The sequence below is a fragment of the Elephas maximus genome, chromosome 25, assembly GCF_024166365.1.
Source record: "Elephas maximus indicus isolate mEleMax1 chromosome 25, mEleMax1 primary haplotype, whole genome shotgun sequence".
NCBI lineage: Eukaryota > Metazoa > Chordata > Mammalia > Proboscidea > Elephantidae > Elephas > Elephas maximus.
In genome coordinates, this window is record NC_064843.1 from 12,336,120 (window position 1) to 12,359,701 (window position 23,582).

At 40.7% G+C, this 23,582-nt stretch overlaps 1 protein-coding gene across 8 annotated transcripts in view; it reads left to right on the top strand.

The window, feature by feature from the left end:
• The window catches only part of LOC126067740 (zinc finger protein 343-like), a 213,047-nt gene that overhangs the window by 156,123 nt on the left and 33,342 nt on the right, over positions 1-23,582 (top strand). For 4 of the 8 annotated variants that reach the window (XM_049869920.1, XM_049869925.1, XM_049869927.1 and 1 more), the window contains 2 exons: positions 1,227-1,285; positions 11,916-12,042. In XM_049869920.1, coding sequence (XP_049725877.1) covers positions 1,227-1,285; positions 11,916-12,042 — 186 coding nt within the window. Of the gene's footprint in view, positions 1-791; positions 1,056-1,226; positions 1,286-11,915; positions 12,043-23,582 lie in introns of all 8 variants that reach the window. The other 4 variants (XM_049869918.1, XM_049869919.1, XM_049869923.1 and 1 more) reach the window with 2 other exon arrangements.

The following is a 23,582-nucleotide window of genomic DNA, read 5'->3' on the forward strand; positions in this document are numbered from 1 at the left end:
CCAGAGGTACCTTGGAAGATAGGCCTAGCAATCTGCTTCTGAAAGGTCATAGCCTTGAAAGCCTTATGAAGGAGTTCTACTTTGCACAGATGAGGTCACCATGAGTGGGAATTGACTCAACAGCAGCCAACAACAGCAACAAGGCAGCAGTTGGATGTAGGCATGTGGGCCAAGGTCCTGGCCACGCTGCTGAGGAGCTTCTAAAGGTAGCATAGCTCCTACCACCACCTGCCCCCTCTGGACCACATGAGTGGAGGACTTGAGTGATAGGGTCACGTGGCATAGACACACAGAATGGTGGGGCGGGGGGTGTTATTTTTGCAGAAGTCGTCGTGAGGCCTGAAGGGACTCAGTTCAGACCCCAAACTCCTCAGAGTGTGGGGACATAGGGAATTGAACACAGCTGGAACCTTGGCTGGGGAGTCGGAAGCTGACTGCTGCTGCCCTGATGGGTCTGGAGGGAGATGCTAGAGGCTGTTTCTCCACAGGCCTTAGGCTGTGTTTGCCCTTCTCTCTGACTCAGGTAGCAGAAACTGATCTGGGACATGGAGCTTGAATCTGAGGTGTGGGACAAGAGGGACCCAGTAAACTGTGACAGGTAAGGGAGAGTGTCAGGGAACAGACTTGAGGGCTTGTAGGGCAGAAATGAATAAAGGTAGAAAATCCAGAGAAGCCGAGTAGACTGAGACTCTGTGGTTGTTGAGTGAGGTGGGTGAGAGAGGACAGGATCCCTGCTGAGGGGGCAGGGGTTTAGCACACAGTGAAGGATCCAGCAGTTTCTCCTCCCACAGGTCCTGGACGCGTGAAAACAAGAGGGCTTTCATAACTGAGGTTTGAAGAAGTTCCCCAGGCAGCAGAAATCCATCTTGAGGTGAAGTAACTTCCATCTGGCCCTGTGGCAGAATTTCAAGGCAGCCACTGTACCAGCTCTGGGGCCATGATGTTGCCTGATCTTTCTGCCTGGGGAGAGCAGGACTGGGAGAAGATTTTGGCTTCACAGAACAGGGAAGATGTGGAGACCATGAAGAAACTGACTCAAAAACATGAGGCTAAAGGTGAGAGTTGTGTAGGATCTGGAGAGGTGAAGGGGGCACCAAGGCTCCAAGTTCAGGTGAGTGGCCACAGCTGAGTGAAGTGGCTACTTCCTTCCATCCCAGGGCTGAGAAGAGGTACTCTGGGAGCGTTCTGGGAGGTCTGCTTTCTCACAGCTTCTCTTTCTCCCTTAGGTTTGTCCTCTAAGGATACTGACTGGGACCAAGAGAAGAAGAGGAAGCCCCAAATACTGGTGAGTTGGAATTACCTTATTTTTCTGAAATGCTGGCATCTTTTCAAGAGAATAGGTACATATTCTCTGTTTTGAGAAGGGAAAAGGTGATCAACATTTAGGTGTTTCATGCGTTTGTGTCAAGTGTTCTGTTAGGCAATTTAGAATGGTTTCTCCAATTTTGCATTTTATTTTTATTCTTGGAAAATCTACCCAAGATTAATATTAAGAATCCAGGAAACTCTAAGTCATAAGGAATAATTTTTTTTGTGTGTGTGCTTTAGCTGAAAGTTTAAAAATCAAGTCAGTCTGTCATACAAAAATTTATCCACAGCTTGCTGTGTATTCCTAGTTGCTCTCGCACTAATGAGACAACACACTCCTTCTCTCCACCCTGCATTTCCGTATCCATTCAGCCAGCTTCTGTCCCCCTGTGCCCTCTCATCTTCTCTCCAGACAGGAGCTGCCCACATAGCCTCATGTGTCTACTTGATCCAAGATGCTCACTCTTCACCAGTATCATTTTCTATCCCATACTCCAGTCCAATCCCTGTCTGAAGAGTTGGCTTTGGGAATGGTTCCTGTCTTGGGCTAACAGAATTCTGTTTGGGGACCATGACCTCCGGGGTCCTTCTAGTCTCAGACCATTAAGTCTGGTCTTTTTATGAGAATTTGAGGTCTGCATCCAACTGCTCTCCTGCTGCCTCAGACGTTCTCTATTGTGTTCCCTGTCAGGGAGTCATCGGTTACAGCCAGGCACCATCTAGTTCTTCTGGTCTCAGGCTGATGTAGTCTCCGGTTTATGTGCCCCTTTCTGTCTCTTGGGCTCATGATTACCTTGTATCTTTGGTGTTCTTCATTCTCCTTTGATCCAGGTGGGTTGAGACCAATTGATGCATCTTAGATGGCCGCTTGTTAGCATTTAAGACCCCAGAAGCCCCTCTCCAAAGTGGGATGCAGAATGTTTTCTTGCTAGATTCATAAGGAATATTTTTGATAAACTGATTATTAAAACTTTAAAATGTACTATTAAATTTCACTAAACATCCACATACATACTATCTAATGAAAGCATCTTGTATACGTGGCATCTTTTTACTTTTTAATTATTGAGCCTTTTAAACATACAGAAATACAGAACATAGTAAAAATAAATTCTCAGGTACCATTGTGTAGCTTCAGCCATCATCTATGACCAGTCTTATTTATAGGAATATGCTAATGTGTTGGATGAATCTCAAAATGATAAATACCAAAATAGCCACTTTTCCCCTTCCCTGTTCAGTTCTTATAGCAGCTGCCCACACAGCACTTCCATCTCTGACCCTGGCCATCTGGAGCTAGGTCAGTCTCACAAGTTAAAAAGATACTGTTCTTCACACTGCCAGATAGGCCGATTTTGTCCACAAGTTTGAGAGTCCACATGACACCCTGACTTCTGACCTGCTCCCTACAAACTCTGAGATTTCCTCTATCCCTTTAAGGTGCCAGCTGCAAGCTTGGTGGTCCCTGCCTTGGGCTCCCTCACTTCTTACCTTTTGGCTCCCACTACTCCTTGGGTTTTGTAATTCACTGGAATGACTAACAGAACTCACAAAAGGGCTGTAATTAGGAGTAGAGTTTTGTTATACCAAAAAAGCATAGAATAAATGCATAGGACAAAGTTTGGGAGGATTCCCAGTATGGAGCTTCCATGTCCTAGAAAGGGATGTGCTGCCATCCCACGTGCATCGATGTCTCTCACCAACCAGGAACCCCATGGAGCTTGTGTGTCCAGAGCTTTTGTTGACATCCTTACACCGCCCTGACTGATTGCATCAGTCCCCTGAGGTCAGCTGGACTTTGAAAGAAGTGGTGTGATTCCTGACTGATCTTGACTCGCATCTATGTTTATGTCCTGATCTGTGAACTGAAGAGCTAGCAGAAAAGGGTGTAATTTATGCAATTACTCAGTTAATGTACCATGGCAACTGAAATTTAAACCATTTTTGGGGAAACTAGGGATATTTATGACCCTATAGGTTTGCTGGAAACCCTGGTGGCATACTGGTTAAGAGCCACTGCTGCTAAGCAAAAGGCCAGCAGTTCGAATCCACCAGGTGCTCCTTGGAAACTCTATGTGGCAGTTCTCCTCTGTCTTACAGGGCCACTGTGAGTTGGAATCGACTTGATGGTAACAGGTTTGTTTTGGTTTTTGGTATAGGATTGCTTTGAGTTGGATTCAACTCAACAGCAGTGGTTTGTTTTTTTTTTTTTTTTTATTAACTTTTATTAAGCTTCAAGTGAACGTTTACAAATCCAATCAGTCTGTCACATATAAGTTTACATACATCTTACTCCGTACTCCCATTTGCTCTCCCCCTATTGAGTCAGCCCTTTCAGTCTCTCATTTCGTGACAATTTTGCCAGCTTCCCTCTGTCTCTATCTTCCCATCCCTCCTCCAGACAGGAGATGCCAACACAGTCTCAAGTGTCCACCTGATATCATTAGCTCACTCTTCATCAGCATCTCTTTCCCACCCACTGTCCAGTCCCTTTCATGTCTGATGAGTTGTCTTCGGGGATGGTTCCTGTCCTGTGCCAAGAGAAGGTCTGGGGACCATGACCGCTGGGATTCCTCTAGTCTCAGTCAGACCATTAAGTATGGTCTTTTAATGAGAATTTGGGGTCTGCATCCCACTGATCTCCTGCTTCCTCAGGAGTTCTCTGTTGTGCTCCCTGCTAGGGCAGGCATCGATTGTGGCCGGGCACCAACTAGTTCTTCTGGTCTCAGGATGATGCAGGTCTCTGGTTCATGTGGCCCTTTCTGTCTCTTGGGCTCTTAGTTGTCGTGTGACCTTGGTGTTCTTCATTCTCCTTTGATCCAGGTGGGTTGAGACCAATTGATGCATCTTAGATGGTCGCTTGTTAGCTTTTAAGACCCCAGACGCCACATTTCAAAGTGGGATGCAGAATGTTTTCATAATAGAATTATTTTGCCAATTGACTTAGAAGTCCCCTTAAACCACGGTCCCCAGACCCCCGCCCTTGCTCCACTGACCTTTGAAGCATTCATTTTATCCCGGAAACTTCTTTGCTTTTGGTCCAGTCCAATTGAGCTGACCTTCCATGTATTGAGTGTTGTCCTTCCCTTCACCTAAAGCAGTTCTTATCTACTGATTAATCAGTAAAAAACTCTCTCCCTCTCTCCCTCCCTCCCCGCCTCGTAACCCCAAAAGTATGTGTTCTTCTCAGTTTTTACTATTTCTCAAGATCTTATAATAGTGGTCTTATACAATATTTGTCCTTTTGCCTCTGACTAATTTCGCTCAGCATAATGCCTTCCAGGTTCCTCCATGTTATGAAATGTTTCACAGATTGGTCACTGTTCTTTATCGATGCGTAGTATTCCATTGTGTGAATATACCACAATTTATTTACCCATTCATCGGTTGATGGACACCTTGGTTGCTTCCAGCTTTTTGCTATTGTAAACAGAGCTGCAATAAACATGGGTGTGCATATATCTGTTTGTGTGAAGGCTCTTGTATCTCTAGGGTATATTCCGAGGAGTGGGATTTCTGGGTTGGATGGTAGTTCTATTTCTAACTGTTTAAGATAACGCCAGATAGATTTCCAAAGTGGTTGTACCATTTGACATTCCCACCAGCAGTGTATAAGAGTTCCAATCTCTCCGCAGCCTCTCCAACATTTATTATTTTGTGTTTTTTGGATTAATGCCAGCCTTGTTGGTGTGAGATGGAATCTCGTCGTAGTTTTAATTTGCATTTCTCTAATGGCTAATGATCGAGAGCATTTTCTCATGTATCTGTTGGCTGCCTGAATATCTTCTTTAGTGAAATGTGTGTTCATATCCTTTGCCCACTTCTTGATTGGGTTGTTTGTCTTTTTGTGGTTGAGTTCTGACAGAATCATATAGGTTTTAGAGATTAGGCGCTGGTCGGAGATGTCATAGCTGAAAATTCTTTCCCAGTCTGTAGGTGGTCTTTTTACTCTTTTGGTGAAGTCTTTAGATGAGCATAGGTGTTTGATTTTTAGGAGCTCCTAGTTATCGGGTTTCTCTTCATCATTTTTGGTAATGTTTTGTATTCTGTTTATGCCTTGTATTAGAGCTCCTAGGGTTGTCCCTATTTTTTCTTCCATGATCTTTATCGTTTTAGTCTTTATGTTTAGGTCTTTGATCCACTTGGAGTTAGTTTTTGTGCATGGTGTGAGGTATGGGTCCTGTTTCATTTTTTTGCAAATGGATATCCAGTTATGCCAGCACCATTTGTTAAAAAGACTATCTTTTCCCCAAGTAACTGACACTGGGCCTTTGTCAAATATCAGCTGCTCATACGTGGATGGATTTATATCTGGGTTCTCAATTCTGTTCCATTGGTCTATGTGCCTGTTGTTGTACCAGTACCAGGCTGTTTTGACTACTGTGGCTGTATAATAGCTTCTGAAATCAGGTAGAATGAGGCCTCCCACTTTCTTCTTCTTTTTCAGTAATGCTTTGCTTATTCGGGGCTTCTTTCCCTTCCATATGAAATTGGTGATTTGTTTCTCTATCCCCTTAAAATATGACATTGGAATTTGGATCGGACGTGAGTTATATGTATAGATGGCTTTTGGTAGAATAGACATTTTTACTATGTTAAGTCTTCCTATCCATGAGCAAGGTATGTTTTTCCACTTAAGTATGTCCTTTTTAATTTCTTGTAGTAGAGCTTTGTAGTTTTCTTTGTATAGGTCTTTTACGTCGTTGGTAAGATTTATTCCTAAGTATTTTATCTTCTTGGGGGCTACTGTGAATGGTATTGATTTGGTTATTTCCTCTTCGGTGTTCTTTTTGTTGATGTAGAGGAATCCAAGTGATTTTTGTATGTTTATTTTATAACCTGAGACTCTGCCAAACTCTTCTATTAGTTTCAGTAGTTTTCTGGAGGATTCCTTAGGGTTTTCTGTGTATAAGATCATGTCATCTGCAAATAGTGATAACTTTACTTCCTCCTTGCCAATCCGGATACCTTTATTTCTTTGTCTAGCCTAATTCCCCTGGCTAGGACTTCAAGCACGATGTTGAATAAGAGCGGTGATAAAGGGCATCCTTGTCTGGTTCCCGTTCTCAAGGGAAATGCTTTCAGGTTCTCTCCATTTAGAGTGATATTGGCTGTTGGCTTTGCATAGATGCCCTTTATTATGTTGAGGAATTTTCCTTCAATTCCTATTTTGGTAAGAGTTTTTATCATAAATGGGTGTTGGACTTTGTCAAATATCTTTTCTGCATCAATTGATAAGATCATGTGGTTTTTGTCTTTTGTTTTATTTATGTGATGGATTACATTAATGGTTTTTCTGAGCCTTGCATACCTGGTATAAATCCCACTTGATCATGGTGAATTATTTTTTTGATATGTTGTTGGATTCTATTGGCTAGAATTTTGTTGAGGATTTTTGCATTTATGTTCATGAGGGATATAGGTCTGTAATTTTCTTTTTTTGTAATGTCTTTACCTGGTTTTGGTATCAGGGAGATGGTGGCTTCATAGAATGAGTTGGGTAGTATTCCGTCATTTTCTATGCTTTGAAATACCTTCAGTAGTAGTGGTGTTAACTCTTCTCTGAAAGTTTGGTAGAACTCTGCAGTGAAGCCGTCCGGGCCAGTGCTTTTTTTTGTTGGGAGTTTTTTGATTACCGTTTCAATCTCTTTTTTTGTTATGGGTCTGTTTAGTTGTTCTACTTCTGAATGTTTTAGTTGAGGTAGGTAGTATTTTTCCAGGAATTCATCCATTTCTTCTAGGTTTGCAAATTTGTTAGAGTACAATTTTTCGTAATAATCTGACATGATTCTTTTAATTTCATTTGGTTCTGTTGTGATGTGGCCCTTCTCGTTTCTTATTCGGGTTATTTGTTTCCTTTCCTGTATTTCTTTAGTCAGTCTAGCCAATAGTTTATCAATTTTGTTAATTTTTTCAAAGAACCAGCTTTTGGCTTTGTTAACTCTTTCAATTGTTTTTCTGTTCTCTAATTCATTTAGTTCAGCTCTAATTTTTATTATTTGTTTTTTTTTTTATTTGTTTTCTTCTGGTGCCTCATGGATTCTTTTGTTGCTCACTTTCTATTTTTTCGAGTTGTAAAGACAGTTCTCTGATTTTGGCTCTTTCTTCTTTTGGTATGTGTGCATTTATCGATATAAATTGGCCTCTGAGCACTGCTTTTGCTGTGTCCCAGAGGTTTTGATAGGAAGTATTTTCATTCTCATTGCATTCTATGAATTTCCTTATTCCCTCCTTGATGTCTTCTATAACCCAGTCTTTTTTCAGGAGGGTATTGTTCAGTTTCCAAGTATTTGATTTCTTTTCCCTAGTTTTTCTGTTATTGATCTCTAGTTTTATTGCCTTGTGGTCTGAGAAGATGGTTTGTAATATTTCAATGTTTTGGACTCTGCAAAGGTTTGTTTTATGACCTAATATGTGGTCTATTCTAGAGAATATTCCATGTGCGCTAGAAAAAAAAGTATACTTTGCAGCAGTTGGGTGGAGAGTTCTGTATAAGTCAATGAGGTCAAGTTGGTTGATTGTTGTAATTAGGTCTTCCGTGTTTCTGTTGAGCTTCTTACTGGATGTCCTGTCCTTCTCCGAAAGTGGTGTGTTGAAGTCTCCTACTATAATTGTGGAGGTGTCTATCTCACTTTTCAATTCTGTTAAAATTTGATTTATGTATCTTGCAGCCCTGTCATTGGGTGCATAAATATTTAATATGGTTATGTCTTCCTGATCAATTGTCCCTTTTACCATTATATAGTGTCCTTCTTTATCCTTTGTGGTGGATTTAAATCTAAAGTCTATTTTGTCAGAAATTAATATAGCTACTCCTCTTCTTTTTTGCTTATTGTTTGCTTGATATATATTTTTCCATCCTTTGAGTTTTAGTTTGTTTGTGTCTCTAAGTCTAAGGTGTGTCTCTTGTAGGCAGCATATAGATGGATCGTGTTTCTTTATCCAGTCCGTGACTCTCTGTCTCTTTATTGGTGCATTTAGTCCATTTACATTCAGCGTAATTATAGATAAATAAGTTTTTAGTGCTGTCATTTTTATGCCTTTTTATGTGTGTTGTTGACAATTTCATTTTTCCACATACTTTTTTGTGCTGAGACGTTTTTCTTAGTAAATTGTGAGATCCTCATTTTCATAGTGTTTGACTTTATGTTAGTTGAGTCGTTACGTTTTTCTTGGCTTTTATCTTGAGTTATGGAGTTGTTATACCTCTTTGTGGTTACCTTATTATTTACCCCTATTTTTTTAAGTAAAAACCTAACTTGTATTGTTCTATATCGCCTTGTATCACTCTCCATATGGCAGTTCAATGCCTCCTGTATTTAGTCCTTCTTTTTGATTATTGTGGTCTTTTACCTATTGACTTCCATGATTCCGTGTTATGTGTTTTTTTTTTAATTTTAATTTGTTTGTTTTTGTGATTTCACTATTCGAGTTGATATCAGGACGTTCTGTTTTGTGACCTTGTGTTGTGCTGGTATCTGATATTATTGGTTTTCTGATCGAACAATATCCTTTAGTATTTCTTGTAGCTTTGGTTTGGTTTTTGCAAATTCTCTAAACTTGTGTTTATCTGTAAATATCTTAATTTCGCCTTCATATTTCAGAGAGAGTTTTGCTGGATATATGATCCTTGGCTGGCAGTTTTTCTCCTTCAGTGCTCTGTATATGTCGTCCCATTCCCTTCTTGCCTGCATGGTTTCTGCTGAGTAGTTTGAACTTATTCTTATTGATTCTCCCTTGAAGGAGACCTTTCTTTTATCCCTGGCTGCTGTTAAAATTTTCTCTTTATCTTTGGTTTTGGCAAGTTTGATGATAATACGTCTTGGTGTTTTTCTTTTTGGATCAATCTTAAATGGGGTTCGATGAGCATCTTGGATAGATATCCTTTCGTCTTTCATGATGTCAGGGAAGTTTTCTGTCAGCAGATCTTCAACTATTCTCTCTGTGTTTTCTGTCCTCCCTCCCTGTTCTGGGACTCCAATCACACGCAAGTTATCCTTCTTGATAGAGTCCCACATGATTCTTAGGGTTTCTTCATTTTTTTTAATTCTTTTATCTGATTTTTTTTCAGCTATGTTGGTGTTAATTCCCTGGTCCTCCAGATTTCCCAGTCTGCATTCTAATTGCTCGAGTCTGCTCCTCTGACTTGCTATTGCGTTGTCTAATTCTGTAATTTTATTGTTAATCTTTTGGATTTCTGCATGCTGTCTCTCTATGGATTCTTGCAACTTATTAATTTTTCCACTATGTTCTTGAATAATCTTTTTGAGTTCTTCAACTGTTTTATCAGTGTGTTCCTTGGCGTTTTCTGCAGTTTGCCTTATTTCATTTGTGAGGTCATCCCTGATGTCTTGAAGCATTCTGTAAATTAGTTTTTTATATTCTGTATCTGATAATTCCAGGATTGTATCTTCATTTGGGAAAGATTTTGATTCTTTTGTTTGGGGGGTTGTAGAAGCTGTCATGGTCTGCTTCTTTATGTGGTTTGATATGGACTGCTGTCTCCGAGCCATCACTTGGAAACTAGTGTTTCCAGAAAATCCGCTAAAAAAAAATGCAGTCAGATCCCTATCAGAGTTCTCCCTCTGGCTCAGGCAATTCGGATGTTAATGAAGCCGCCTGGGGAGGGTGGGGGAGGGATCAGAGAGATAGGAGAGTAGCACCTCAGAATATAGCCAGAGTTGCTTGCCTTGCTTGGAATGACTATTATATCTGAGATTTTCGCGGGGCACGTCGCCTATGTGTGCTGGCTGTGTGGAGATTGTCCCCGGGGGGTCTGGCCCACTGAAGTCACGGTCAGATCCTTCGCTGCCAGCCCCATGCCCAACGTCAAGTTTCCCCTGCTGGGACGGTGCACTCTCGACTGCAAAATCAGTCGCTGCCTCCCGGGGACTTCTCGTCCCACCACCCGCGTCACCTTGCTGCCACTGCGAACTAGCTGGACCCCCTCCTGGGGTTAGTTCAGGTGAGTGGAGCAGCTCCCCGTGCTTGTGCCGTGACCGCTTGTCCTGGCTGGGACGCTACTCTCCCCACTCCAAGACCAGTCACTGCCTCCCGGGGACTTCTCCCACCGGCTGCATTGCCACACCGCCGCGCGAACAGGCTGGGCCCCCTCCCGGGGTTAGTTCAGGGGAGTGGAGCAGCTCTCTGTGCTTGTACCATGCCTGCGCCCAGTCAAAATCCCGGCAGGACGGTTCCCTGGCTGTGACGCTGCTCTCCCCGCTCCAAGACCAGTCACTGCCTCCCGGGGACTTCTCCCACCGACTGCGTCGCCAGCCGCCCACGTGAACCGGCTGGGCCCCCTCCCGGAGTGAGTTCAGGGACTAGGGCTGGGCCCCTTGTTTGTGCCGTCTGCTCCCCTGGGCTCTGCCCTGAATCGGGCGCCGAAGGTTACCTGACTGGTACGCTGGCTCCAGGCTCTGAAAACAATCGCTGCTTCCCCGTATTTGTTCGTTCTCCATCTCTAAATCTGTGTTTGTTGTTCGGGGTTAGTAGATTGTTATGTATGTGATCGATTCACTTGTTTTTCCAAGTGTTTGTTGCAAGAGGGATCCGAGGTAGCGTCTACCTAGTCCGCCATCTTGGCCCCGCCTCCGGTTTGGGTTTTTTTTAATGGTCATTTAACTAAACTGTGGTAACTGAAATCCAGGATGACTGAAACTTTGCAAAGTGAGAAGTTCTTGTATTTAAAGTGGGTGAATTACAAAGCAAATGGATTGCAAATTATACCTCAGAGTGTTTGTAGGCACCCTCTGTGGTGCAGTGATTAAGCGCTTAGCTGCTAACCAAAAGGTTCAAACCCACTAGGCCCCTCCAGGGGAGAAAGATGTGGTGGTCTGCTTTCATAAAGATTACAGCTTTGGAAATCCTATGGGGCACTTGTACTCAGTCCTGTAGGGTCACTATGACTCAGTGGCAATGGGTTAAAGTGTTTGTTTTTGTTTTTAAAGATTACGTTATCTGTCAATGTCCTTTTCTGGAATATTACTGCCATTCTTGTGGCACCTGTTTTGCATAGATGAGATACTACTCTACATGATGAGTGAAGTGTTAAGGGTTTTATTAGAAGGGGACATTAAAATACAGACACAAAGACAGTGACTTTACAGATCCCATTTATTTCCTGAACTCCTCAGAAATGCTCTGTCCAGACCCCATCTGTTCCATCCCACTTTTCTCTGTAGGTGAAGTTCCCTTCCATCTTCTCCTTTAAATCTTCACTGTCCCTTCCTGCCCAGCACAAGCCCCACCTCCATGACGCCTTTGGCTCTTTTCTAGCCCGTCCTGTACTCTCCTGTCTTTGTATTCCTCCATTATGAACTCTCAGTCACTTTCCTGAATACTGCTTAGTGCTTTCAAACTGATTCACACAGCATCTCTCCAGTGAAGCCATAGGTGTGTGAACGCTGGGATGGGATTTGTGTATCACTTGTAGTCCCTCAGATTTTATCCAAAAGCCTGGTGTCCAGTAGAACTTGACATGGGGTCTTCCGAAAAGACCTAGAGGAGCTTCTTCAGATTCAGACTCTTGGAGGCTACCAGTTAAACTCCTTTTGTTGGGAAAATCAGTGGTGACTTGCTGTGCATTGATTTATTGCTCATTGTAGGAATCAGTTACACTCAAGGATGTCACTGTGGTCTTCACGGAGGCAGAATGGGAGAGACTGAGCTCTGAGCAGAAGAACCTATACAAAGAAGTGATGCTGGAGATTGTCAGGAATCTGCTCTCATTGGGTGAGCACGTGTTCTATTCTTTTCCTTCATTAATTCAGCAGATATATATTGGGCAGCTGTAATGTGCCAAAGGAGCCCTGGTGGCACAGTGGTCAAGTACTCAGCTACTAACCAGAAGGTCAGCAATTCAAACCCATCAGCTGTTCCATGGGACAAACATGTGGGAGTCTGCTTCTGTAAAGATTTACAGCCTTGGAAACCGTGTGGGGTAGCTCTAGTCTGTCCTATAGGGTTGCTGTGAGTCAGAATTGACTCAACGGCGGTGGTGGTATAGTGGTTAAGTGCTACAGCCGCTAACCGAAAGATCAGCAGTTTGAATCCACCAGGCGCTCCTTGGAATTTCTACGGGGAAGTTCTACTCTGCCCTGTAGGGTCGCTATGAGTTGGAATTGACTCGACGCCAGTGGGTTTGGTTTTGGAAACTCTGGTGGCATAGTGGTTAAGTGCTACAGCTGCTAACCAAAGGGTCAGTAGTTTGAATCCACCAGGCACTCCTTGGAAAATCTATGGGGCAGTTCTGCTCTGTCCTATAGGGCCGCTATAAGTCGGAATCGACTTGACGGCACTGGGTTTTGGTTTTTGGTATGTGCCAAAGGTTCCTGGGTGGTGCAAACACTTTGCTCTTAACTATTAACCCCAAGCTTGGTGGTTGACACACCTGTTCAGCAGTACCACAGAAGAAAGGCCTGGCAGTCTGCTTTTGTAAAGATTACAGCCAATATAACCCTATGGACCAAATAAAATACATAAATAAACAAGAAGAAAAAATAAACCCTTCGGAGTAGTTCTACTCTGTAACACATGCAGTCGCTGTGAGTTGGAATTGACTCGGTGACAGCAATGGGTTTTGTTTTTTTGTTACTGTGTGCCAGATAATGTTCTAGACACTGAGAACTCTTTTGTAAATGTAAGAGTGGGAAATCCCTGCCCTCCCTGGGCCTATCTTTGAGTATAAGGAGACAGGCACCAAAAGTACACTTTATGCTTGGAAAAATTACAGAATGGTGTACTAAAAGATGACAAGTACCATAAAGTGAAAAACTAGTAAAAAATAGAACAGGAGGAGGGGGTATTGGGTGTGACAGGGCAGCTGGTTGAATTTTGAAATTGGGTATTTGAAATCAGCGAGGAGATAACATTTGATGAAAGACATAAAGTAGTGATGGTGTTAGAACTTTCAGTACCGAGGGTAAGAGCATTCCAGATGGGGGGAGTTGTCATTGGTGCCAAGGCCTTAAGGAAGGGATGTGCCTGCCAAGTGTGAGGAAGTGTAAGGAGGCCAGTGAAGTTGGGGCATAGTTTGCAAAGGGAGAGTCATGAGAGATGCCTTCTGCAACAGAAGGTAAAATTAAATGCCAAACTTTTTATGGCTTTTGGATTTCATAAACCATGTATTTTCTTTTCTTATTTACTAAAAAAATTTACAGTGATTCTGTAGGAATGGCATGGCAGGGGTGTCTGACCTGACCTCCTCTAACTTCACAAAGGGGCAGGAGAATCAATATTAACAGCCTGAGGCAGGTTCCTATGAGGCGGAGGTCAGACATGCCCTCTCTGTCCACCATCTGTGCCAATTCTGACACCAGTCGTCCCTCGCACAGCACTCTCTGTTTCTTTGCTGGGTTTGATGATTCATTGCAATGGCCACACAGAACTCACAGACAATACTTACCATTGCGGGGTTTATTAGGGAAGTAACAGGTTACAATTCAGCTTCAGGAATGCTCAGGATACAATTCTTCTATCAGAACAGCCTCTTTCTACTGTGCAGTCAGGCACGCCTCTCTGCCCGTCTCTGGTCCTTGGTCTCTGCCCTTCTTGGGAAAGTGTTACAGAGATCTTTTCACTGTGCCAGTAAGTGCCCAAAGGCACCCCACTCTGCCTCTCTGCCTTTAGGCCTTGGCCCGAACGTGCTCAGCTGTAGCTCTGTAGGTCAGCAAACCTAGCTCTGCCACTACCTGGAGACACCCTACTCTGTCGGCAACCCTCTTGCCCAAAGGCACTCAGTTTTCTCGCTCCATGGGCTGGTAAGCCCACCATGTTGTGTCTCACTGGTCTCTCCTGCTACCATTTCTCTTCCTCCGTTCCTCGCCATCTTCAGTGTTACAGCTCTTTCTCTCTCTTTCTGCTGGTTCCAGGAGCTTCTTAGTGCATGGATCCCAGGTCCAATGGACACACTCCGTCCCTGGCTGTTCTTCCTTGGTAGTGGTGCCTCTGGAATGGCTCATTTTAAGCCTAGCTGCATGGCAAAACTGACCAATCCCCTTGGTGGGCCATAATTACCTTATTTGCACAGCCCTACCCAATCACTAGAGCCCTGGTGGTGTAGTCATTAAGAGCTCAGCTGACAAACAAAAAGGTTGGCAGTTCAAATCCTCCAGCCATTCCTTGGAAGCCCTATGGGACAGTTCTAGTCTGTCCTAGAGGGTTGCTACGAGTCAGAATCGACTTGACAGCAATGATTTTGATTTCTTTTTTAACCCAATCATCTGGGTTCAAGTTACAAGAAAATGGCAAGAAAAGCCATACAAAAGCGATCCATCGCACCGCAGATTTGTAAATTCAGGTTGATGAATATTATCCATTGCAACTTATTCTAGGTCAGGGATTGGCCACCTGTTTCTCTAACAGGTGAGATGGTAGCTATTTAGGTCCCTCAGAACTCTCAATTCTGCTGTTACATGGCAAAAGCTGTCACCAACAAAAACAAATGGGCATGGCTATGTTTTCATTTGTGAACCCGGAAATTTAAATTTCATATAATTTTCACATATTGTGAAATACTATTCTTTTGACTTTTTCCTAACCATTTATAAATGTAAAATATATTCTTAGATTGTTGCATGTCGTGCAAAAACAGATCGAGGGGTGGATTTGGCCTCCGGGCCATGGGTTTCCCATCTCTTGTTATTGATCAGCCCAGTAGAAATATAATGGGAGCCACATAGGTAACCCTAACATTCCTAGTGACCAAAAGGAAACCCTGGTGGTGTGTGGTTAAGAGCTATAGCTGCTAACCAGAAGGTGAGCAGTTCAAATCCACCAAGTGCTCCTTGGAAGCCGTGTGGGGCAGTTACACTCTGTCTTCCAGGGTTGTTGTGAGCTGGAATCAACTTGACGGCAGCGGGTTTGGTTTTGGTTTGAGTAACCAAAAAAAAAAAAAAAACCAAGCTGATTAGCATCGAGTCAGTTTCAACTCTTAGCACCCCAATTGGACAGAGTAGAACTCCCCCATAGGATTTCCAAGGCTGTGAATCTTTACAGCAGCCGACTGCCCAATCTTTCGTCTAAAGAGCAGCTGATGGATTAAGACTGCTGACCTCCCGGTTAGCAGCTGAACTCTTAACTGCTGCGCCCTCCGTGCTCCCTTGTATCTACATTAAATAAAGTAAAATTAAACAGGTGAAATTAATTTTAATAATATTTTTTAACCCAGTATGTCACCATATTACCATTTTAACATATCATCAGTGTAAGGGGCACGGGTGGCACAGTGGTTAAGAGCTATGGCTGCCCACCCAAAGGTCAGCAGCTTGAATCCTATGGAAATCCTATGGGGGCAGTTCTATTCTATCCTATAGAGTCACTGTGAGTTGGAATCGACTCAACTACAAAGCATTTGGTTTAACAGGTTTTAATCAATGTAAAAATTATTCAATAGATATTTTTCTTTATTGTGTATGAAGTCTTCAAAATCTCGTGTGTGTTTTACACTTAGAACACATCTTAGTTCAGACTAGCCTTGAATTGTATTTCTACTTGTTTACAAAACATTAAAGGTTTATTCTCAGGCTTAACAGAATTTAGGATAGTATTTTTCCACCTAAACCGGTCTCTTTTTCTCTGTTTCTTCATAAATTCATGTTATGATGTCTTTTCTTCAAATGCACTGTTAAAAATAAATGGGCTAATTCTCCCTAAAATAATTTCAAGGACTCAGTAAACATATAAGGCGAGTGGCTACTGTGTTGGTTACTGCCTTTCTAGATATTCCTAAATCTAGAGCAACCACATAGAAAAGAATCACATTTTTTGAGGCACAAACCAGTTCCAGGTAGTCCTTTCCTTCAAACAGCATGGCTGTTTCCCTAATGCAGATTTATTTTGTTCCGTTTTCATCTTCTCTGACATGTTTTTATCTGAGTTTGTCTGGTTTGAACTATTCTCATCACAAACTGGTTCCATCAAACTCAATACAGGTAGTCCCCGAGTTACAACGTCTTTGCCTTAAAATGAAGTGCACTTAGGACTGCCTGCATTTTTTTTTTTTTTTTGGAAACATCTTATTGTTAGTAATATGTGCTACATAATGTTGCACTGTGTAATTTGCTGATGTTACCATTCTCTTGCCAACCCCCAAAGACAAAGATAGGATAATAAAAAGCAATAATAATGAAGAAAAAAAAAAAACTGAGATATTTGACTTAGGTCAGAACCAACTTAGGATACAGTCTTAGGAACAGAACCCTGTTGTAAGTTGGGGACTACCTGTGTAGATGTATCGATTTCAATCTAGTTTTATGTGGTTTGATTTGACCATAACTAGTCAGTGTAGTTAGATTAGGTTTTTATTTTTCTAAGGTTATAGTATTATCTTCCTCTTTGTTAGTACATTTAACTGGTTGAGAGGAAAATACTAAAACTACCTGGTTAAAATTAACATTGATTTTGAAACCGTGGATCCAGTTGCGTTTCTTGACAGGTTTTCATTTCTCTTGCTAGACAACACAGTACCCTGAGGTCTCTAGCCTGTTATGTCTACTTTTGGGTTTTTCTCTTATTTCTGTCTCTTTTCTTCAGACTGTAGTGGTCCATAGGACTTAGTGCCATATGCTCTTTTTCTGTGTCTATATTCACATCCTTAAAGAACTTGTGAACTTTAATGATTCTGACCATCACATATTATGATGAAGCCATTTTCCCTCTGTCACTGTCTCACTTGTATTTCTGCTTGCCTACAAAACATTAAAAGTTTATTCTCAAACTTAACAGAATTTAGGATAATATATTTTCTCCTAAACCAGTCTCTTTTTCTCTGTTTCTTCATATATTCATGTTATGATGTCTTTTCTTCAAGTGCTCTGTTAAAAAATTAATGGGCTAATTCTCCCTGAAATAGTCTTTATACACTTCATAGAAGAAATATTTAAGCCCTGGTGGCACAGTGGTGTAAACCCTGGTGGCGTAGTGGTTAAGAGTTACAGCTGCTAACCAAAAAGTCAGCAGTTTGAATCCACCAGGCACTCCTTGCAAACCTTATGGGGCAGTTCTACTCTGTCCTGTATGGTCGCTGTGAGTCGGAATCAACTCAGCGGCAATGGGTTTGGTTTTTTTGGTTTGGTGCAGTAGCTAAGAACTCAGACTGCTAACCGGTAACCAAAAAAAACCCACGTGCGTTCCTTGGAAACCCTGTGGGGCAGTTCTCCTCTGTCCTGTAGGGTCACTGAGTCGGAATCAACTCAATGGCAACAAGTTTTAAGATGGACAGTTATAAGCGTATTACCACTTGTTTCCTGCTTCCCTTTTTCTCTCTTCTACTGTATTATTTCGTAGTTAATCCCTAATATGATGTTTTCTCTCTAATAAATGTTTTATGTTTCTTTAAAAACTAAAAATGGATTCTTACATAATCACAATACTGCTGCCTCATCCAGTGAAGTTAATGATGATAGCTTAGTAGCATCTAATACCAAATCTGTGTTAAAATTTCTCAAAAAATATGTTTAGATTAGAATTAAGCTATCAGTTATCCCTGAGTTTATTTATCAATTTAACAGAAACCGATTTAAAAAAAAAAAAAACAGCAACAAGGTCTTTATGAAGTTCACATGGAAAAGAATATCCAGGAAAAAACTAAAAAGAAAAAGCTAAAACAGAGTGCTAGTCTTACCAGGCATTAAAACCTGCTGTGAAACCTTAGAAGTGAAACAGTGTGTCATACTGGTGTGAATAGACAAATAGACCAGTGGAATCGATGAGGAAGTTAGGAAGTCCACACAAGTCCATATGGAGTGTTAGTATATGATAAGGATGGTATCTCAAACTACTTGGGTAAAGCTGGACATTTTAATAAATGATGTTGGCAACTAGATATCCATTTAGTGAAAGATACTATTGGATCATACTGTATACTATACACAAGAAAAATTCCAAATTTTCAGAGATCTAAATGTAAAAAATTAAACTGCAGGTGTACCAGAATATAAGTGAATTCCCCCATAACCTGGGCATAGAAAAAGGCTTTCTAAATTTGGCTAAAAACCCAGATACATAGAAGATTGATAAATTTGACACTAGAAGCGAAGTCAAAAGACACATGACATACTGCAGGAAACATTTGCCACATATGTGACTTATGAAGCCTTACTTTTCCTAATGCAGAAAGAAATTTTTAAATTCAAGAAAAAAATCGCAAAATACATGAACAGACAGTTCACAAAGTAAGATATGACATTGACCCTTAAGTGTATGAAAAGATGTTCAACTTCCCTTCTACTGAGATAAAGGCAGATTAAAATTATACTTAGGTATATATCATTCTCACCTATGACATTGGCAGTATTTCAAAAGGTTGACAAAACACTGTTGGAAAGGTTGAGGGAAATCATACATTGCAGATGGCAGTATGAAATGGTGCAACCACTATAGAGGGAAACTTGACAATATCTAACAAAATGAAATATCCGTATACAGGTACCCAGCAGTCCTACTAGTTATAGGAATTTACTCTGATGATTCACCTTCAACAATATGAAAGTACATTTATACAGGTTATTCACTGAGTATTATTTGTACATAAAATGTTAGAAGTAACCTAATGCCCATATATAGTAAATTGGTTGAGGAAATTATGGTACATCCTCCCAATGAATTTCTGCAAAGGTATTCAAAAAGAATAAGAAACATATCTCTGAACTGATGTAGCGTGAAATCCATGATACATTGTGAAAAAAGCCAAGTGCAGAGAATGTTTAAAAAAAAATGAGAAGAAAATTACACATCTAACTTCTAGAGCTAACAGAGGAATTTAACAATATTGCGGGGTATAGATCAACAGAAAAAAAACCAATTGAGTTTCTGTACACCAGCAATGAGAAATCTGAAAGGGAAACAATTCCATTTACAATAGCATCTAAGAGAATAAAATATCTAGGAATAAATTTAACCATGGACGGGAAGTACTTAAAGAATAAAAATTATAAAAACACTGCTGAAAAGAAATTCAAGAAGACTGAAATAAATGGAAAGATGTTTCATGTTCATGGGTTGGAAGATTTCACATTGTAAGATGTTAATACTACCCAGAGTGATCTATAAATTTAATGCATTCCCAATAAAAATTTTAACAGCCTTCTTTGCAGAAATGGAAAAACCAATCCTTAGCATCATATTGAATGACATGAGGCCTTCAATAGCTAAAGCAATGTTGAAAGAGAAGCACAAAATAGGAGGACTCACACATCCTGATTTTAAAACATATTATACAGCCACAGTAATCAAAACAGCTTGGCACTGGCATGATAGACAAATACACCAATGGACCAGAATTGAGACTCCAGAAATAAGCCCCTACATTATGGTCACCTGATTTTAGCCAAGGGTGCTAAGTCTATTCCATGAGGGAACTAAAGTCTCTTCAATAAATGGTTTTGGGAAAATTGGATTTACACACGCAGAAAAATGAAATAGGATCCATGCTTTTTACCATACACAAAAAAAATTTCAAGAGGACTAAAGATCTAAATATGCAAACTGAAACCATAAAATTCTCAGAAGAAGCGGGGTGATGCTGTCGGGTGTACCTTTCTACAACGGATTAAATAGTTTTACTCAAATATTGCGTGCGTTCTGTTTTTAAGTGGGCTCTGCCAATTGAATAGACATTTCACCAAAGAGGACATTCAAATGGCCACCAAACACATGAAAAGATGCACAATGTCATTAGTCATTAGAGAGATGCAACTCAAAACTGCAATGAGATACCATTTCACTCCCAAACAGGATGGCTAAGATTTAAAAAGCAACAAACGTTAGTGAGGATGTGGAAAAATTGAAACCCGTATCCATTGCTGGTGGGAATTCAAAATGTTACAGCCGTTGTGGAGAATAGTGTGCAGCTCCTCAAAAAACTACAAATAGAACTACCGTAGGATCCAGCAATCCCACTCCTAGGTATATACACCTAGGTATACACAGAGACTTGTACACCAATGTTCATTGCAGCACTATTTGTACATAAAATGTTGGAAGTAACCTAAATGCCCATCAGCAGTGCATGAATAAGCAAAATGTGGTACATACATACAACAGAACACTACTCATCCCCTAGGAGGAATGAAATCTTGATACTTGGTACAATATGGATGGAAGTTGAAGACATTATGTTGAGTGAAATAAGTCCATCACAAAGGGACAAATGCTGTATTACTTCACTTATATAAAAAGACAAATGTATAGAAGCCACAGTTTATTAGTTATACCAGGGGTGGGAGGGAGAGGAAAAGTGAGGGATAGTGGTGATAGAAAAATCACATTGACGAAGGGTAGGTTTGCACAGCCTATTATTGTCACTGCTGTTAATAAATTTTAGACCTGTAAAAAGTTGAATTGGCAAAAGTTGTCTCATAGATAATTTACAACAACAACAAAAGAGTAGCTGCTGAGGCTGCTTATGTACAACCAAACACCTCATGGGGTTTGGTTCCCTGGTTTGGTGTTTAGGTTTATGGCTTCATGGGACATCCCAGTGAATTGACCGAATAACATGTTTAGTGTTTCTGTTCTACCACCTAGTTTGTTGCCTGGTGCCTGGGGTCTTATAAGCTTGCAGGGGGCCATCCAAGGCACAATAATTGGTTTCTCTTTGCCTGGAGCAACAGAGGAAGAAAGAGGCAGGAATAGGAGAAGGATACAGAATGTGTGGCTAATTGTCCCCGTGAACAGCTGCCTCCTTTGCTGTGAGATCAGAAGAAATGCGTGGTGCCCAGCTGCCATTACTGAATATTTTGATGAAAGATTCCATAGAAGAATCCTTGTCAAAAGGGGGAAAATGTAGGACAGCATTTCAAATACTAATGGACTGCAGACATTCTGGTGCCATGGAGGCTGGATAAAACCCTGAAACTATTACTCTGAGACAATCTTTAAACCATAAGCCAAATATACTCCTGAAGTCGTCCTTTTTTTTTTTTTTTTTTTTTGGTGGAAAGCCAACATGATTATGTATTAATTAAAGCTTTTGGCATTCTTAATAAGCTAAATGTGAAGCCACAGGAGAAATATGATTTCAATATATTCAGGATATTTAAGAGCACAAAAGGCATTTTATCAGCAACCAAAAGAAAAAAAAGTGATAGCCCTCGATAAATATGAAGTGAATATTACAATAAAGGTAGTTTGTATAGAAGAAAATCAGAGAGATTGTTACATCCCACATTTTCTCTCTTCATCTTTTTGTTTTTTAAGTGTTTTATGTAAAAGTTTAACAGCAGATTAGGTTCCCATTTAACTATTTTTATGCAAATTGTTCTGTGACATTGGTTACAGGTTTCACAATATGGCTGCAATCTCGTTAATTTCATTCTGTTTGTTCTCTTCCCATTCACGTAGCTTCTCTTCCTGCCCTTGACTTCTGATCTTTTCTTTTGGGTAAATGGTCTCATGTAGTTGATTGCTTAAGGGAACACATCACTCATGGGTGAAATTGTGTATTTTATATGCCAGCTATCATTTGGCTGAAAGGTGACCTCCAGGAGTAGATTCACTGCCAAGTTCAAAGAGTATTTTAGGATAATAGTCTCAGGGGTTCCTCTGGTCTCTATTGGTCCAGTAAGTCTGATGTTTTTTAGTAATTTATATTTTGCTCTATATTTTTCTCCCCTTTTATCCAGGACCTTCTGTTGTGTCCCTGGTAAGAATGATTGGTAGTGGTAGCCAGACACCGTCTAGTTCTTCTGGTCCCAGATTAGAAGCAGCTGTGGTTCGTGTAGGCTGTTAGTCCTGCGGACTGTGTTCTTCTTTGAGTCTTTGGCTTTTCCTTCATTCTCTTGTTCCAGATGAGTAGAAGCCAATAGTTACATCTTAGATGGCTGCGTGTAAGCTTTTAATACTCCAGATGCAGCTCACCAAACTAGAATGTAGAACATTATCTTTTTGGACTATGTTATTCCCATTGACTAAGTTGTTCCCTGAGACCATGATCCTAACTAAGCCTTTTAACCCAGTAAAGCAGTCCCATGAGTTGTTTGGATATGTGTAGGAAGTCTCCATAACTGTGCCTCCTTTGTGATTTGTTATGTATATGTGTATATACACGCAGCACACACAAACATGTATACACATATGCCTACAGATACACCTATACATGCACATGGACATGTGTACCAGTGCCTTCCTATAAACCTATGTGCGTGTATATCTATATAACCACATATAATTTTGGGGTTGCTAATACTTTGTTGCAAAATTTACTGAAATTGGCCCCCTTTCTTGTATACTTCTTAGTATCTTCATTTACCTTGGTCAGATTTTGCAGATTTCACAAGTATTTGGTATTGCCTTTCCATCACCCAAAATAAAAAATGTCCACTGTCTACAGAGTGATTTCCCCCACCTTGTAACCATCAAAGAACTTTGCTTCCTGTGTGTATATGTATTCTTAACTTTTTATAATAATGGGGCCATGAAATATTTGTTTTTTTGTGATTGACTTGTTTCACTAAGAATGATGTCCTCCAGATTCATCTGTGTTATGTTTCGCGGATTCTTCATTATTCTTCATCTTTGTGTACTATTCCATTGTATGTATGTACCACCATTTGTTTATCCATTCATCTGCTACTGGGCACTTAGGTCGTTTCCATCTTTTTGCTATTGTGAATAATGCTGCAATGAACATAGGTGTATGTATGTCTATTCATGTGACAGCTCTTATATCTCTTGGATATATACCTAGGCATGGGATTGCTGGATTATAAGGTATTTCTATTTCTAGCTTTTTGAGGAAGTGCCATACTGTTTTCCATAGTGGTGTGCCATTTTTACAAACCCACCAGCAGTGTGTAATAGTTCCAATACCCCCACAACCTCAATAGCATTTGTCGTTTTATGTATTTTGATCACTGCTGTTTTTGCAGGGGTCAGATGGTATCGTCTTCTTTTTTTAAATTTTATTTATTTTGGTGGTGGTGTTGAGAATATACACAGTAAGACATATGCCAATGCAACAGTTTCTGCATGTACAATTTAGTGACGTTGATTACATTCTTCAAGTTGTGCAGCTATTCTCACCCTGCTTTATGGAGTTGTTCCTCCCTCATTAACGTAAACTCACTTCCTGCTAAGATTCCTCCTGTCTAATCTTTCAAGTTGCTGTTGTCAATTTGATCCCATATAGATAGTTCTTAAAAGAACGTAATGATCAAGGCCAATCTTTTTTACTAGTTAAGCTAAACTATTGTTTGGTTTTAAGAGGACTTCAGGGAATATCTTTTTTTTTTTTTTTTTTATTGTGCTTGAAGTGAAAGTTTCCAGTTCAAGTC